Source organism: Vanessa cardui, chromosome 24 (genome assembly GCF_905220365.1).
Source record: "Vanessa cardui chromosome 24, ilVanCard2.1, whole genome shotgun sequence".
Lineage (NCBI taxonomy): Eukaryota > Metazoa > Arthropoda > Insecta > Lepidoptera > Nymphalidae > Vanessa > Vanessa cardui.
The window spans coordinates 10,131,750-10,150,025 of record NC_061146.1 but is presented as its reverse complement, the minus strand read 5'-3'; the positions used below and the strand labels follow the sequence as shown (position 1 = coordinate 10,150,025).

General features: G+C 31.9%; 1 protein-coding gene across 1 annotated transcript in view; it reads left to right on the top strand.

Moving 5' to 3' along the window:
• The first annotated feature begins 1,235 nt into the window (after positions 1-1,235).
• LOC124539985 (tubulin beta chain-like) overlaps positions 1,236-18,276 on the top strand; it is a 37,251-nt gene continuing 20,210 nt past the window's right edge. The window contains exon 1 of the mRNA XM_047117373.1: positions 1,236-1,403. Coding sequence (XP_046973329.1) covers positions 1,347-1,403 — 57 coding nt within the window. The 5' untranslated portion in view covers positions 1,236-1,346. The remainder of the gene's footprint in view (positions 1,404-18,276) is intronic.

Genomic DNA, 18,276 nt, shown 5'->3' with positions numbered 1-18,276 from the left:
TGAAAAGTGGCCTTTTAAGTAAGACCTTTACTCTCTGATAACTCCTATTCAAATTTTGTTTTTTTTTTAAAATATGAGACAACATCACATACATTATTCTGATCCCAATGTAAGTAGCTAAAGCTCTTGTGTTATGGAAAATCAGAAGTACCGATGGTACCACAAACAATCAGACCCAAGACATCATAGAAAAATAATGATAATCTACATCGACTTGGCCGGGAATCGAACCCGAGACCTCGAAGTGGCGGACCAGATGAAAACAGGTGTACACACCACTCGACCACGGAGGTCGTCTGTCAATTTATGAATGCCTTCTTATTTTAAATATAGAATTAGTTCAATGTATTGTAACAAAGATTACATCTCAATCTGAGGAGAATGCCGAGATTATCTGTCTAACGATTTCCCTCTTAAATCTGCTTAAACTTGTATCGAATAAGTAGAGTACTTGCTTTGCGAAAATAAAACCGAATAAAACTCGATATTCTGTTACTCGAAATATCTAGCACTCGACTCGGTATATAATTTAAAACTATTTCAAACCGTATTACAAATAGATATAGCAAGCATTTAGTTCCCAAGATTTTTATATAAACAATACTATGTATAATATAAATACTAGTCATAATAAACACATATAAATGAATCGAACATAACAGTTCTTCCACAAGACTTACAATCAAAAAGTATAATAAGTTTTTATATGTCGAAAATGATTAAAATCACTTATAGTAAATAAATACTCTTTATAAAAAAATGATTACAGAATAAAAAGCTGAGCTAAGCTATTCGATATGGTACTATTGGACAAAGCACTAACTTATCTTCACTGCAATTAGATAGTCCTTGAATTAATTTATGGCTATGTCGGCGCATGAACTCGCTTCACGGTGAATCATGGTCACTGTGTTGCTAGCTTAGAAAACTTTGGAGACAAATTAAAAATATAATAATTTAATTAAAGTTTTTAAAAAAAATCTATCCAATTATGAAAAATATATTACAAATATGATATACAATATTGTTATAATTATCTTGATTGTATAAATAAATAATTATTTCTTTAATAATAAGCTTAAATACACGAAAAATATACTAAAACAATTAAAAAAATAAAATAAAAGAATATAGAATTGTAAAAAATATTTTCCCCTAAAATGGGCACAAGACTTATGATAGCCACATTCCCACCCCGAGCGACATCGTTCCTTCCCGTTCACTCGACGATTCCTTCACATTGCTTCATTCGAGCATAAGCCAGTCAGTCAGCGGGCTGTGGCAGACGTGATACGAAGTTCAAAAAATACTTTTAACTTATTATTATATCAAATAAATACACAAATATGAGGGAAATTGTGCATGTGCAGGCTGGACAGTGCGGTAACCAGATTGGCGCTAAAGTAAGTGACATTCTTTTTTTAAATTTGCAACGTTTTTTTTTCAGCCGGTTTAAATATTATTTGAAACTTTTTAAATCAAAGTTTAACTTGTATCTGTTTATGAAATAATAAAGACATATTTTTTATTTCAAATATACCTACGTAGTTTTGGTTTTTATGTAATTATAATATATAATAAATATATAATTAACAATGAATGCTGGTTTTGTCAACGTGTACGAATACAATGTCAATTGAAATTAAAACTGCCGACGATGCCGAATATTATTTTCGTGTCAACTTACATATTTCATAACAATTTAAAAGTATTTTATTACGATCTATATTTTTTATATTAGTGTTTCGATTTTATATTCTGTTATGGTAACTTTATCGAATTATCATTGACTGATTTAAAAAAAAAAGTAATTGTACTATAATTCAAATAAGAATAGACACAAATTTCGAATGATTATCTTTTTTTTTTTAAATATAGTTCTACATAATACTGTCAAAGGAATAACCATTATATTTTAAAGAGTAAGTCAAGACCTAGGTTTATTTTTTGTTTAACATTTATTATAACAATGAGCTAAATAAAAAAGTTTACATTCAAACTTTTTGGTTAGAATCTGTTTTAATGTATCTAAGTGTGACGAGCGTGATTCTAGCAACGATTATTTTTATTGGAGCAAAGCAAATGATATGCTTTCTCTAGAGCTGGGTTTCGGTCCAACTTATAATGGATTATAAAAAATTGTATTAAAAAATTGAATAACCGGTGAAAGTACGTTTTTACGGTAAATCGATACGATTTTTTTTTATTAAAGAGAGTTTGACATCTTCGGCCTAATTTGTTAGAAATCTGAATAAATATAATGGTAGACGAACGCACTTAACATTTTATATATGTTCATTAAAATTGCAAACATTTAAGACCAAAAAGAAATCAGCTTGTAACTTTTGATTATAATTGCGATCTTTAATTGTTTTTGTAACATGTAACTACTTTAAATATTATTAGTTAAATTGTTATCTTGATAATTAGATTAAAAAAATCTTTGTCATGGAAAGTAGGCATAAAACTCTGAGGAGAATAATGTAAAATTAAGTTTTTTTTTAAGTAGTGATAGCGGTGTAGATCGGGATGTGTGAATATTTTATCTCTTTCAAACTCAAAGTTTGTGAGCAGGACAGGCATTAGTTGTTCATTTTGATGGATGTATAATTATGAATATTCATTTTTATTACTTTTAAGTGAAGTGTAATTAAGATCTAAATTACTGATGGAGGTTTAATCTGCTTTTTTTGTTTTTTTTTTTTTTTGATAAGTCAACACTCATTCCATTACTTCCGGTGTTACGAGATGCGATACGATTTGTAAATAAATTGAATATCTGTATAATACATATGTGTTAAATGTTATTTTGTTTTAACATTTAAAAGCGACAAATAAATCATGATTGCCATTTCCATTTAATGTTTTGATTTCAATTAAATTATAAAGAACAATATACTTATACTTAAAATATATCAGAAACAAATACAGTTACTTCAATATTAGAAGTTACTTTCATCAACCGAAGTAGCGTTAAAAATAATCTCAGCATCTCCCATTAGTACGCTGTCCAGAAGAAATAGTCTAATAATCAACGTAAAAGTCATATTTGTAAAGTAGGTTTAATATAACTAAATATAATAACAGTAATTTGATAACAATAACATCCCTCGCATACGAAATATTCGCAACGAGAACCAATCATACAATTAGTATGGCGAAATAATTGCCCTTACATTGGGTTCAAGTGCGATAAAAGAATTATTAAATAGAAGCGTCTCTGACCGTTAGCGACCGTTATTTTATCATCAGAACACTTTCGAATATGGAACTAGCATTACATTTCAAATGCGAATAAAGATTTAAATGTAGAACGCATTCTATGAATGAAGCGTTGATGGAGCTAGAATGCACTCGATGTGTTTTATTTTTTTTAATAAGTTTGAATTCAGAACAATGACTATTTCTTATCATTTCAATAGTCATGCGATATGTTTACAATTGTTGATTGTATTTGTCATAGTTTAGTCATAAACATTACTATACAAATACTTTAGAATAGATTAAAATTATATTAATCTGAGAGGAAACTCCTTATTCGAAAACGACTGTAATTTTTACTGAGCATAAAATAAATTATAATTAAAAGTTTTTCCTGACACCATATTATTAAATGTTGAAATATGTTATTGTAACAGAAAATTTTAAGTTAAACTTCAAAATAATAATTTAATTGGTGCTTTTATGTACACAATCACAATGATAACCTAAGCTTTAATTTTTTTTATTTGTCTCCCCCACATTGGAATATTCCATTATTCCTAAAAACAAAAGAGCTATTCAACTTAAACAAAACCAGATATAAACAATAGTTAAAAATACAGTAGTCAAAGACTAATGAGTTTTATTCATTTCAAAACGTTAATCCGACATTTTCGAAGCTCTTAAAAATGCCCATAAAAGTTATTTGAACGTACATAAAAAAAAAAGATTACACGCTCCCGATTCACAAAGGAGTATTTATACCCAACTATGATGACGGACAGATGTCTGTATAGGCAAACAGTAAATGCTGTGATGACGTTTAAAAAATTAAACTTACACATATACCTATAAGCGGTTTGTTGCTGCCTGCTGTTTCTTTATGCAAGTCGATAAAATAATTATTCGATCAATCGTTTATTTGGATTTATACTGACGGACCATGAAGTAGTTGCCAGCAATGGCAAATAAAAAATATAGGTTTTAATTATATATTGATTGCTTAGTAAGCATAATACAAAAAAAAACTAAACAATTTAAAAACGATATTGAATGCAAATATTTTAGCGAAAATGAAACACAGCAAATCAATATTTATCACCGACGCGACATCTTGGGTCACGTCCATAAAAATTAAAAACATAACATTCGATTTTCAAATTCAATAGCGTGATTCACGCATGGAAGTCGCCGCCGTGCGCCGAATATTACATTAGCGGCGTAATGGCGGCCGGCCGGCCATATACGCTCCTATTGTGACGAATATCCTGCCACATACGGCTCATTTGGATTTTTGACGTCTTAATTTGATCAATTAACGCTTGATAAGGAGTTGGAATGTGATCTAGATTACCTTTTAAGACCGAATGTCACCGTTTAAATGGACTTTGTTAAATTATATAAGGTTAAAAGTTGAAAAAGTTGCAACTACCTTTTAGTTAGCTTGTAAGGGCGTTCTTAATTTGAAATTAAGATGTTTTGAACATTTGGTAACACTACTATCCTTAGTTATATAATTAATTTTAATATATGTCTGCTAATATTGTAAGTGCCTAAATAATTGTCTGTACCACTTCACGCCTAAACCGCTGAACATATTTGGATATAGTTTGGTATGGAGATAGTTTGAGTCCCGGAGAATGACATGGGCTTTTTCACCATCACATAAATGGCTAAAATTGGGATTAAGTTAGTGTGCTATAGTGAAATTTATATATATTTATATACTGCATACAATATCAGGAAAACAACCTTTAATCTACATATTAATAAGTTTTTAATGGTTTTATTGCTCGTTTGCGGTACCCACTACACTATATTTGTATCTCTTAACCAAAGACCACCAGTAAACACCCACTATCCACCCAGGTACCCATATGCCTGACTCCCTGAAATACCACTGAAATTGTATCCTAAATTAAATGTTCTTCATCTGAAACCAGAGACAAGAACTGGTTTCTTATTGTTAAACGTAAATATCAAATCTTTGTCTCTGGTATAATCTTTAACTAAAATAAATACGTGGAGGGGGTTAAAATGCGTTCTAATTAAGGAGATGCGACGGTCCGTCGTCAGGAAACTATCCATTTGGTAACGTGACATTTCGTGTTCTTAATTTAAACACGGATTTCAAAATGGACGACGTTTTCGTATTCGTACCGTTAAGTTAATGCTTCGTAGTTAATCATTAAAAATGATATATATACTTCAATTTAACCTGACAGATTATAATTACAAGTTATTAATTAATTAATCGGCTTTGAAGTAACATTCTCTGTTTTTTTTGTACGTTTCAATCTACGCGATGTTTTTAGAAACTACACAACTGATTATATTGTCTAGGGGACGTCTTTTTTTTTTTAAGGGGCCTTTGTAGGCAGCCTATATGTCGGCCCGTCTTAGAGGACGGGGAAGTCGAGGTCTTAGGTATAGAAAAAGTAGTCTTGTTTCTCCCTTGGGGTACAGCTTGCTTCACACCAAAATTCATCAAATTTGGTTCAGTCTTTTCTTTCACATTTATAATATTATCATTAATAAAAATGATTGTCTCAAAAAAGCTATTTGTAATATGATAAAGTGAACTTAAAATGCCGAAGGAAAAATATTTAACCAGAAATCTCCGTATTTATATGACTTTCTATTAGCTGTAAAAAATGTATAATTACGTATGTCTGTCTAGACAGGTTATTAATATGGTCACGAATCCGCTGAATCATATCAGCAGTCGTTTTGGTTTCAGGAAAAGTTATCTGAAATTGAAATATAAATAAGTTGAATCACAGATAATGATCGTGACTGCTGACAAAAGGCAACATCATTGTTTGTTCTTGGATTTTAATAACAGATTTGAATTTAAAAAAAAATCAACTCAATCATTTAATATGATTACTTAAAGCAACTTTTTTTATTTTGTTTTTATTTGAGTTTAATAAAAGACATAATGTTATTAATTTCATCGAACAAAAAATAAATTAGTTTTACACATATGTTTTTATAACTTATATCGCGCTAGTGAACGATCATGAGGAAACCTGCCTGTGTGTTTAAGGCCTTGTTGCTTTACCTTTTTAATTTGACAATTGTAATTATAAAAAATAACATAGACATTATATTTGTCTTGCCGGTACGCCGTAGAAGCTAAAATCCGAACCGGTGGTACCTTTAAATTTAATACAATTCTGTGAAATGAATCAAAACTAAAATACTAATGAATGAAGTTTATTTTGATGTTTACGTTACGCTACGTTAAAATAATAAAACGTTGCTGAAAAAAATGGTCTGTCAGGCCTACTTCTTCTGCTTTTCATGTACCCAGCATTGGAGTTTGGTATGATTTCTTGTCCAGAAATGTCCGGACAAGAAATCCACTGCTACAAATTGCAACGCCTTCAGTTACTAAAATAAACCAAACAAAAAACTATTAAACACAATAGTGCTCGCCCAAATGCAAGAATAAATTACATTTTAACTATTAAAAACATTTTACAATGCAAATAACCAACAAAAAGTGGAAGGAAACCTCGAATGTTCCAAAGCCCCCTATCTCATTGTATCTTAGTCTGAGGTCAGTAGACGACCTTGAACAAGTCTAGGTATCGTGCTACAACGCCTAGTCCACTGCAAAAAACTAGCTATCTTTATTTTACGAAGAGATATTCTCTGAGAAGTAACTCTAAGCTCATACCATCTTGAAATATCAGAGATCAAGCGATATTGGGTACACTAATTATAATATTTGATGCATATAAGAATCATAATTGTGTATCAAATATACGTAGGTTTTCTTTGAAAGTCCATGGAAGTGCTGCTACACTTTCAAGCAGTTTTGGATGTTATTGCTATTATCTTTAAATGTTAAAGTTCCATTGATCTTAATAATTTCTAGCAAGAAGAACAGACACAATTATATTATTATTTGTTTTCTTTATAAAACAAAGCAATATATCTATTAAAGAATGTACTATTGTGGAAAAGAAGTTATTTTAATTAACTTCAAAAAAGGAGGTTCTCAGTTCGATTGTTTGTATGTTAGTATGTTTGTCCGCAATTAAAAGCTGGCTAAAGCTATTTAGATGCGGTTTTCAGAAAAGTATTTGTTCCATTCAGGAGAATGTTTTAGTGCTTTAAAATATTCGAAAAAAAGGAGATTCTTAGTTTGCCATTACCCATAATTATAGAACGTTGTCACTGTTTGCCACTAATCGCTATTTTATCATGCAATTTTTGGTGAAGAGTTGGTTCGGATTACGAGTGATCCAATACTACACCAAAGAGATATAACATATAAGTTACCAAGGTCGCTGGCGTATTGTCTATTTGAGGAATGATTCAGATTCCTTATAGCGCCAATACAGCTGTCACAACTTATCGTTAGATGGTACATTGGTCTGCCTATAGCAAGTATATCATCGCTAGCAGAATGGATACCTTAAAACGCCTACTAGTAAGCCGAAAAAAGACCCGCTGAGTTTCTTTCGCCGGTTCCTCTCAGGTCTAGGTGTCTCCATTACCGAACCGGTGTTATTTATTTGCCTATCAATAAGTAATGCTTCCGTATTCAATAAAAGGGTTTGAGTTTATCTTTAAGAAGACCTGGAAACCAATAATCAGCTGGGAAACACTCTTGGACCGCCAGACAAATGTGTCGTTAGGTAACCACAGTAATTTGCTCTCTTGGACCACCTGACAAGTGTCTTGTTAGGTAACGGCATTAATAAAATAAATATGAGACAACATCACATACATTACTCTGATCCCAATGTAAGTAGCTAAAGCACTTGTGTTATGGAAAATCAGAAGTAACGACGGTACAACAAACACAATACACAAACACCCAGACCCAAGACAACATAGAAAACTAATGGTAATCTACATCGACTCGGCCGGGAATCGAACCCGGGACCTCGGAGTGGCGTACCCATGAAAACCGGTGTACACATCACTCGACCACGGAGGTCGTCAATTTCAAATTAATGAATGAATGAATTTCCTCCATGATCTAATTCAAACTTAATGCAGTGTCCGGCTTGAGTATACAGTCACTTTTAAAGTGTCAAATCACCAATGGCAAGTATGACGGAATCTCTACATTTGGTTCTATGTAACCATACGACGATATTACTAGGACTGATATTATTGGGACTGTATCGATTTCAAGCTAAGCTGTCTGAAAGCTACTGTTCTGAAGTTATCTCTGTGTGTGTTCAAAGATAAAGCATTGCGAAAGATGATAGTAAGCTGGGCTAAGAAGAGCATATAATGCCTGACACAATCCAAGGTTGACTATGAATTGGTGCAGGTTTTCTCACAATCAACGGGAAAGATTAAAAATATAAATATGCACATGAGAATACTAGTACCTACTTCGATAGCTTACTCGAATTATACATAATCTGTGTCAGTCTTTATTGATAAAATTCGTGTACCTAGTTATAGTTTTTTTTTATTGTATCCTAAGCTGATTGACTTAGCTGAGACTTGATTTATTTGATTTTAAATTGTTTCACTCCGTAAATTCCAAATTTAAATATTAATAATAGAATAAATATATTCCAATTTATAATAGTTTCTGTCCCTTTTTTCAAATACAAACCACGAATTTTACTCGATTTTTAAATAAAGCAACACAACCCTTAGCTTTATATATAACAATAGTCATGTATCTTATAACCTGGTAATAAGTATCAAAATCGAATGTTTCCATTTGTTTTTTTTTTTTTAGTGGAACTAAGTTCTTGTACTTGGTTACAGTAGAGTGATCTGTCAGAAATCATCACGTAAAGAAAAAGTATTATATCCCTCTTCCTCTGCTATTTTCCATCTCTTTCTGTTGTTTACGGTTTTATATGGTATATATTATGTTACTTAATTTTTTTTTATATTGATTTAATAGTAATTATTATTATAAAACATTATTAAATTGTTTTATTAAAAACATTATATATGTCGTTTGTTGTGTTATATATATTTTATAATATAAAGCGTAATGTTTGATTTTGTTGTATATTATGTTAAGTATTTAGTAGATCTCTTATTTTCCTGTTTTATTATTTGATTTATTTCTGGGAATGTCTAACTACATTGTAGACAGTCTTTGGTATAAGATTTCTGTTATATGTTAAGAAATCTATGTTTTTATGCATCGTTTAACTTTAACAAGTAACATTGTTTTAATTATCCAACGATGTGAACTCCTTTTGATAATGTTTACTAAACTCTGTTAAAGCTATATACTTTTTAATGTTATCTGTTTAAATTATAATTTACTATCTGTGTGACATAATATGTAAACGTCAAATTAAATTTAAATTATAGTGAATCCTATTCTACTCATATTTACTTAGTAAGTAAAATTATTAAATTATTAACCTAAAGTTAAAAAAAAAACGCAAGTAGTATTATCTACTCAGGTCACAAAAAACGAAAATCAAATATGTTTTTTTAATTATTAATAATCATGATAAATTATATTGATGGCAATTAATTTCTAATTTTGATGAGAGAAATTTTATCATAATTAAAAAAGCTACGAATAATATAATAATTAGCATGATTATAATCTCTAAAATCATTTACGTGACAGCTGTCAAAACTTGTAAGAAAATTAAAAAGAAAAAAAAATAGCAACAGTAATTACTATCCGTTCGCTGGGAATTAATCGACGTTTTTCATTTTATAATCTGTGCAAATAGCATGGCGTCAGGTCAGCGACCGACATGCAGTACGCATTTTTTTGTCCGTCCGTCAACGATTGTTTTCCTGTTGCGGTTGTGATGCTATTATTGTACCGCAAATCCTTGAATTTAATAAAATAAGTCATCCGCGAGCCGGGGTAATGGAATAACAAAGATATTTATTTATAACTAGCAACCCGCCCCGGCTTCGCACGGATGCAATACTGATACTAAATAAACTACAGAAATTATTTACGACATCATATAAGAAACTTCTAAAATTATCAGTGTTTCTTTACTATATTGTCCATGTATTAAATACAAAAACCTTCTTCTCGAATCACTTAATCTATTAAAAAAACCGCTTCAAAATCCATTGCGTTGTTTTAAAGATTTAAGCATACATAGGGATATAGGGACAGAGAAAGCGACTTTGTTTTATACTATGTAGTGATTCCTAATTTAATTTGTGCCTATTTTGACGGTCACATTTTTTTAAATATCTGTTATTTAGTTTTTTTCAAGTATTCATTTTGACATATGAAGTCACCGGATATTTAATATGGCGGAAGAGATATCTGTCACAATATTTTAAAATTCATTTGTTCGTCACGTGATACGTTTTGATTGACACAGTATTATATTGACCCAGATTATGTATAATCTGTGCAAGTATTATATGACTATTATATTAAAATCGATCTTGTGATGAAGTAAACACTACAATGACACACAATCGTGTCGATTCTTAAGTCCAAATACACAGTATAACTAAAGTAATAAAATAGTTGCTATCTTTTCTAAAGCCTAACATGAGAACGAGATAGCGATATTTTAAGTATTGTCTCGAAATTAGTTTAGTAAAGAACGTGTATCGTTATTAAAGAATAAAAAAATCTCGTTTCTAAACAAAACAGCATACCTTTAAGGTTTTTAAAAATATACATCTGTTAACTTCCGCCGCTATTATTTTCTACCGTAAGTGGCTGAGGAATGTTTACACAGAGCCAGTCGGTTTATATCAACACGGCCAGTGTTTTTGTTGTTTTTAAATACACTCGTGAGTGCTCAGCTTTATAACATCAATACACGTGTTAAGCACTTGACTGATTTCTGAAATAAAAAAAAAATCGTGCAGTGTTCGATATTTAAAACTGACGTGCATTGTTATTATCATTTATATTTTTATTTGGTTCGTAATTTTAAATCGATTTAAAATTTAATTCGATTAAAAATAACATTCGGAATTTGATTTCACTATTTTTATAAAATATATCTAAATAAACTAATATTACAAATATAAATATACTTTATATAAAAAACAGTTATATATAAAGCTAGGGAGGATGTAAAAAGTTGCATACTTTGCATATGCATATGTAATATGCATTTCGATATTATTTGGATGTCATAGAGTTTGCATGATCTGACTTAAAAATTGTTAATTCTGGTGTTCCACAAGGCTGCGTTCTATAAACCACTCTATTTCTCCACTGTGTCTCCGACAATCACACCCTTTCAATCTGCTTGAACCTTTGGCTTTGCGTAGAGATGTTTGGAGTACCCTTCATCTTCTATCGTATTTTTCACGTGGAATGTCAGGTTTCCTTACGACGTTCGATAACGAGATGATTTATAAATCCATGTCGATTCAATGGTACTCACTAACTGAAACGTGGAACTTGCACACATAAAGATCAAAAGGTCATATCTACCATCACGTCAGCAAGGGATAATACACCGGAAGTGAATGCACTTGATACGTCACTTGCGACATTACAGTCGATAATTACGACATTTACAAAGCGTCTGTCTGCGAGGGTACACTAAACCCCTATTATACGTTCGCAGACGCCCTTCAATATCGGAAATAGGAAAAAAATGAGATCCGGCTTGTGTTTAACCGTAATGTATGATCTTTGGTACAATAGGACAGATTGACTTGAAAGGTAGCGTTGGGGGGAGCATATGGGAGGGATAACTCAAGAATTTAACTTCCCTGAAGTCTGGCAGCCAGTTATCATATCGATAAAAGTATATATATAACCTTTTTTATTGCCCAGTATAAAGAGATGATGGTAGATCTTAACCGATCATACTGAGTTCAAATCCAGGCAAGCACCAGATAATTTTGCAATTTCTTACACATTTTTTACTTTTCATAGTTTGTTAGTTTTAATTTTCATTTAATATATGTAATATGTTAATGTAAAAAAAATTGAACCTTTCCGAAGCAGGTGGGCGAAGCCGTATATGAAAACTAGTCAAGCATAGTAAAAACAGTTACAACAGAAAACTTATCGAACATTAATAAAAATGAACACAAAAATCATATAAATAGTCAAAACTTAAAACATTGGGAACTACTGGGCAAAGTGGGGGGAGGCGGGCATTCGACAGCGCCTGTACAGTTAACACTCCCATTTTAATTGTTTAGAAAATTGCTCCGCGCTTTCCAAACGATATTTGTGTAATAATCATATCTAATTAACGATCTTCATTGTATGCTATATGTTAATTACATTACGTTCAAATGCGGTCATGTTACGGGAATTGTTAATTGGGGGGGGGGGGGGGCGTCTCGACACCGAATTATCCCACTATGAGAATCGTCACATTACCACAAGGGAGGACGATTCTCCCCAACTCTCTTATCACAATTAAATCATATAACTATATAATATAACTAATATAACTAAGTATAACTAGGGACTAAGTTTACTGGCCTCACTACTCATCTTTACATGATGAAATACATACATAATAGGTTATCCACATAACACTTCCACCTACTCACCGCTATCGAAAAATTTTCATCATTCTGATGTTTTATTGAACGATTTAACCCTCGTTCATTACCACCCTAGTTTAGGCGCATTACTGTTTTAAGATCTTACTATATCCTTCCTCCAGATGTCAATAACATACTTAGCCGAGGTTACGCCTTAAAGAAGCCATCCTTAGGCTTCCCAACTCAAGACAGTCTTCTACGACTCGCCCATCCGGCCAGGAGGCCACAATGGCCAACAGCTGTTGTCCATTCGACAAAAAAAAACAATCTATATATAAAAATGCTATTTTTAATATGACAAATTGTCAAAAGTAATTACCATTTATGATAAATTAAATTAATGTCAGCTTTAATGTATGGCATCTCTTTATGTAAACTATTTTATTTTATTTATTTCTGGCGGAATAGAACTAATATTTTTTAACGTATTGATAATGCTACACTCACAAGATATTTGTTTGTTTTTATTTTAAGTAAAAAATTTATTGAATTATTTTTTTATACTACCTGTTCCCGCGACCTTTGGACTACGCGTTAGAATTTAACAAATAAAAATTGTAGCTTAAGTTACTCCTCATTAAATCTGTTATATGCTAGTGAATGTCCCGTCAAAATTCGGTCCAGCTGTTCCAGAGATTAGCCGGAACAAACAGATGGACAGAAGGACAGCCAAAAATTGTAAAAAATATTATTTTAGTATATGTACCGTGTATACACATACATATGCATTGAATAAAAAAGGGCTATTTTAATATTACAAATAGACACTTCAATTTTATTATATGTATGTAGATATATTTATTTTTGCCTTAAAAGTCTTATTATAATAGTATGTTTCACAAATATTTATAAAATTAAAAAGACTTTATTACATTTTGTTATAAGGCTATAAAATTTCATAGCAATTACTGGGGTACTCGTCAACGCGGTAAATTGGACCTCATATTAAAGCCTCGAAGACAAACTGTGTTACGTAGGAAATGTAGAGTTCTTTCATTTGCATCCTCATCAAAAAAGTCTTCTCCGGACTCCTGAAGAAGTATAGACGTAACCAGGATCAAGTTTAACCAGGATCTCGTGTGGGATGAACAGTAATGATGAAAGTGTTTGAATTTGCACTGGTCTGTCGCGACGGCTGTTTCATTGGAGTTGGTGTTCACAGTGTAACAAAGGCATGACGCGTACTTACGTCCGGAACACATGTTTATATGGCAGTGGATCGCTAGTAGATTGTCCACTCTGGACACTGGTATGAAACCGATGTCCGATGAAGGCATGACTCCACCGAAAACAGGCAACAAGCACTCCGTGTTCAGAAGTATCCGATCCTTCTTCGGTTTCGTCGGATCATAGTTGTATTCCACTACAAGTTTCCATTGATGAATTTCGTCGTAATTTTATGTGTCGAAAGCCGCCATAGCCTCTGTCGGATGACCTCGCTCTCGTCGTTATCAGGCCATAGTGCTCTGATAAAGTTCCGATAATCGACGAACTTCAAATAATTCGACATGTAAAGTATAACATCTAATTGCATACGGTCCATTGCCGGCGGTGACGTCATCGTAGACACTTCTTATCTCATAAACAGCGCACTAAATATAAACACACGTTCGCGACCGAAGCCGGCGTCACGTCGAATGATTCCTGTCTCTTTCCTTTGTATTAAATTTCCACTAATTCATAGGGATCGTTGATTTAAATGTTTTCGATACCGGTTCAGTAATAAACAAAGTTATATAATTTAATGATGCTTTTTATTAATGCAATTTGCATTGGAATAAATTATCCCAGTGCCCTTGAACGCTGACAGTGACCTTATACATGGTCGTTAAATTTAATCCAGTTCTGATATAACGTATTGTTTTTTAAGTAATATTATTAGAAGGACAAATGAAGCTCCTGATATTAAGTAGCCACCACCATCAATGTGTGAAAAATTACCATTCCTCACATTATCCCTTGGCTCATTCACCATTTAAATTGAACGCAACAATACCAACCATTGCTGTTTGACGGTATTCTAATGAGTGAATAAATCCTTCTTGGGAAAAGTATCCGTTTCCATAATAAAATTCCGCTGACCTTTTTAACTCTGACATTTTATATATTCAAATCATTCGTAAAAATTCAATACAGAATGATTATACAGATAAAAAAACGTGGAATACTTGTCCCAGACTGCATATATTACACATAAAATTGTATTTAACTAACATGACATGAGTTTCTTGCCGGTTCTTCTACTTTCCGAACCGGTGGTAGCTTCATTTAATATAGTTGTTAAATGACGATTCAAAAGTGCTTGTAAAAGCCTACTTTAACAAAGTAGAATTTGATTTTATTTTAAAATTATCGTATTCACTATATTCTCCATGTATTATATACAAAAACCTTCCTCTCAAATCACTCTATCTATTAAATAAAACCCCATCAAAATCCGTTGCGTAATTTTAAAGATCTAAGCATACATAGGGACAGACAGCGGTAAGAGACTTTGCTTTATACTATGTAAAGATGTTAGTATTGTTAGTTTCATACTTGAACTCGTCACTCTGTAACATCTGGTGTTTTTAAATCACAGGATCGTTTACACTTTCAACAACCACATCGAGTAGCTATGTACCTCTGTAGTTCTGTACCTTCACACAGCGTTAAATAATTTTATAGCTTATTTACGGCTTTTCCCTAATTTAAAAGTGAATTTTGAAATTAAAGTAAAAAAAGTAAAGTAACAGCCGGTAAATTTCCAAAAATATTGACATATCTATGGGCTGTTTATAACCACTGCCCATTCCTATTATATATAAAATAAAACCTTTACTTGGTGGTAGGTCTTCGTGCACGCCCGTCTGGGTAGGTACCACCCACTCATCAGTTATTACTATATACAATCAACAGTACACAGTATTTTTGTGTTCCGGTTTGAAGGGTGAGTGAGCCAGTGTAACTACAGGCACAAGGGACATAACATCTTAGTTCCCAAGGTTGGTGTCGCATTGACGATATAAGGAATAGTTACTATTTCTTACAGCGTCATTGTCTATGGATGATGGTGACCATTCATCAGCACATATGCTCGTCCGCCAACCTATACTATAAAAAAAACCTAACACCTGGCATCCCCAGAAGCTGTGCGAAGCCATTGGCGGAAACAAGTGAATTTCAGAGGATGCGTGAGAAAGATATTGTATCGGTTGAAATATAAAGTTTCACGTTTAACAAACGTTTACAAAAGTATCGAGTACGCGAGGAAAATTTTAATAATAACATGTAATTCGATCATTGATGTACATTTAGGTATTTAACATAATAATATAATCTTGCTTTAATGGCAAATAACTTTCACACACATTACTATATTACTAACAAGCTGTGTATGCGACTTCGGGCGCATGTTTTGAACAAAACAGTTTTTCTTGTAGCCTAAGTTAGTCTGTATGACATCAGCTATCTGCCAGTATGAGTCTCATAAATCTAAATAAGCTGGTACAAACTGACAGATACACAAATATTTATATTAATAAAAAGAAATGTTATCTTGGTATATGCATTTAGTGAAAAACGGTGATTTTAATATTACGAACAGTACACTCCAATTTTGTAATATATTTAAAGAGATAAATTAATTAAATAATAAAAATAAAAAGCCAACTACAATTTTATAAATATCAATACGCCATTGGTCGCCACAGCGATGCATTCATCGTATATTTAATGCATCCAGATATGGCAACACTCCGGGAGACTGGCCGAAAATAATGCACTCGGATGTCAACGGCCATACAGCGATGCAATAAGAAAAAGTTAGTGTTCTATTTTCAAATTGTGGCCGTCTCGTGACCGACCAAAAAAGGTATCACTTTTGTTAAACATGGCTGCTCAAATACATTTTAGATTTGATTTAAAATTGGAATTTGTTTGAAATTTAACTTATTATCGATTCGTTTTTTTTTTTCAACAGGAAACTTAAAATTAATTAATTCTGTTTAAAGTGTGGCGACATGCAACTTCCGTCATATAATTATAAATAATGTTCCACAGAAAATTAATACATTAACAACTTTTTTTATACAGATGTTATCACAAGGTATTTCTAAATACTAAAACAATTTTAATACTTAAATATAACGCTTAATAAATATGCTGTTTTTTTTATTTACATTTTTACTAGCTGAGACTGACTAACGAGATATTTACAAAAGTACAACACTATGTTCTTTCCCAGAACTCGAAACTATATCCATAATAATTGTTATCTAAATCGGTTTAGCTGTTTAAGCATGCAAAGGTCACAGCCAGAGTTATTGCATTTTTAATATCACTTGTTTTCGCCCGCGGCTTCATCCCCTTATTAGGAAAGGATGAATTTTATATGTAGCTTATGTGCTTGAGGTTCATACAAAACTTTATCAAATTCGGTTCAGTGATTCAGCAGTGACCGCAAAAGACAGAGTTTCGAATTTATAACATTAGTAACGATAAAATATATAATAAATATATATGTACATAAAGATTGTTATATGTCGTGATTGCAAGAAACATAATTAATAAAATATGCGTTTTATTAAGCTCGGGATGACAAAAAATATGTTTATAAATATATTTTAAATTTGAACGAACGTTTTCCCGAATCAAAATCATTAGCTCGTTAACATAATACGGTGACAGACTTTCGCGGGCGTGTAACTCATACGTCTGACCGTACCTTAACCTATCCATGTTCATCGGCTAAGAAGTTGACGGGTGAAAGCGGTACAATTTTCTTTGACATTTATTAAACAGGGCACATAATGTTTATTTTTTATATAAAAAAATTAAAGAGTTCCCGAAAAAAAATCTTTTTAATCTTGAATAAGGCAAAGACATTGTAGCATACAGCCACTTAATTGGATAAAAAGTAGATAATAATTAATTGAAAAACTCTGTAAAGTATATTAATAATAATTTGGTAATGAAAAATGTACATTTTTATTTTTTGTGAAATTCTTTTAATATTACATTACATAAAATAAAAATATGAATATAAAACAAAGATATGTTATCTGCCCAACACAATAAAAGGCGGCAATATTGTATTGTTTGTGAAATTACTGCGTCTACCGTTACTGGCGCCTGTATGTCGTGAAAAACATTCCATGGATAGTCCAAATCGATACCAGTAAAAGGGGGGAAGTATGCCTCAATTGGAGGGGAACAACTCAACTACATCCAATTCTCGTTGAAAGAGAAATGGTGATAAACAGATCTTACGTATTCCACGAAAAATTGCTAACATTTTTTTATGCATCAATACAGTTCTTGACTGGTTGCCAGATAGGGTATATAGAACCTTATATAGGATTTTAAATTAACATGGTTATTTTTATTATTAAAGTTATTAATTTCGGGATATTTACCATGTTCTTTATTTTTGTTCGGTGGAGCTCGATATTTCGACATTGTCAACGAATGTCTTGTTCAGACATTATTAGCATCTACCCGCAAACTTCAGTCTCGTGAACAAGACATTCGTTGACAATGTCGAAATATCGAGCTCCAACGGACAAAAATAAAAAACATGATAAATATCCCGAAATTAATAACTTTAATAATATAGAACCTTATGTTCTT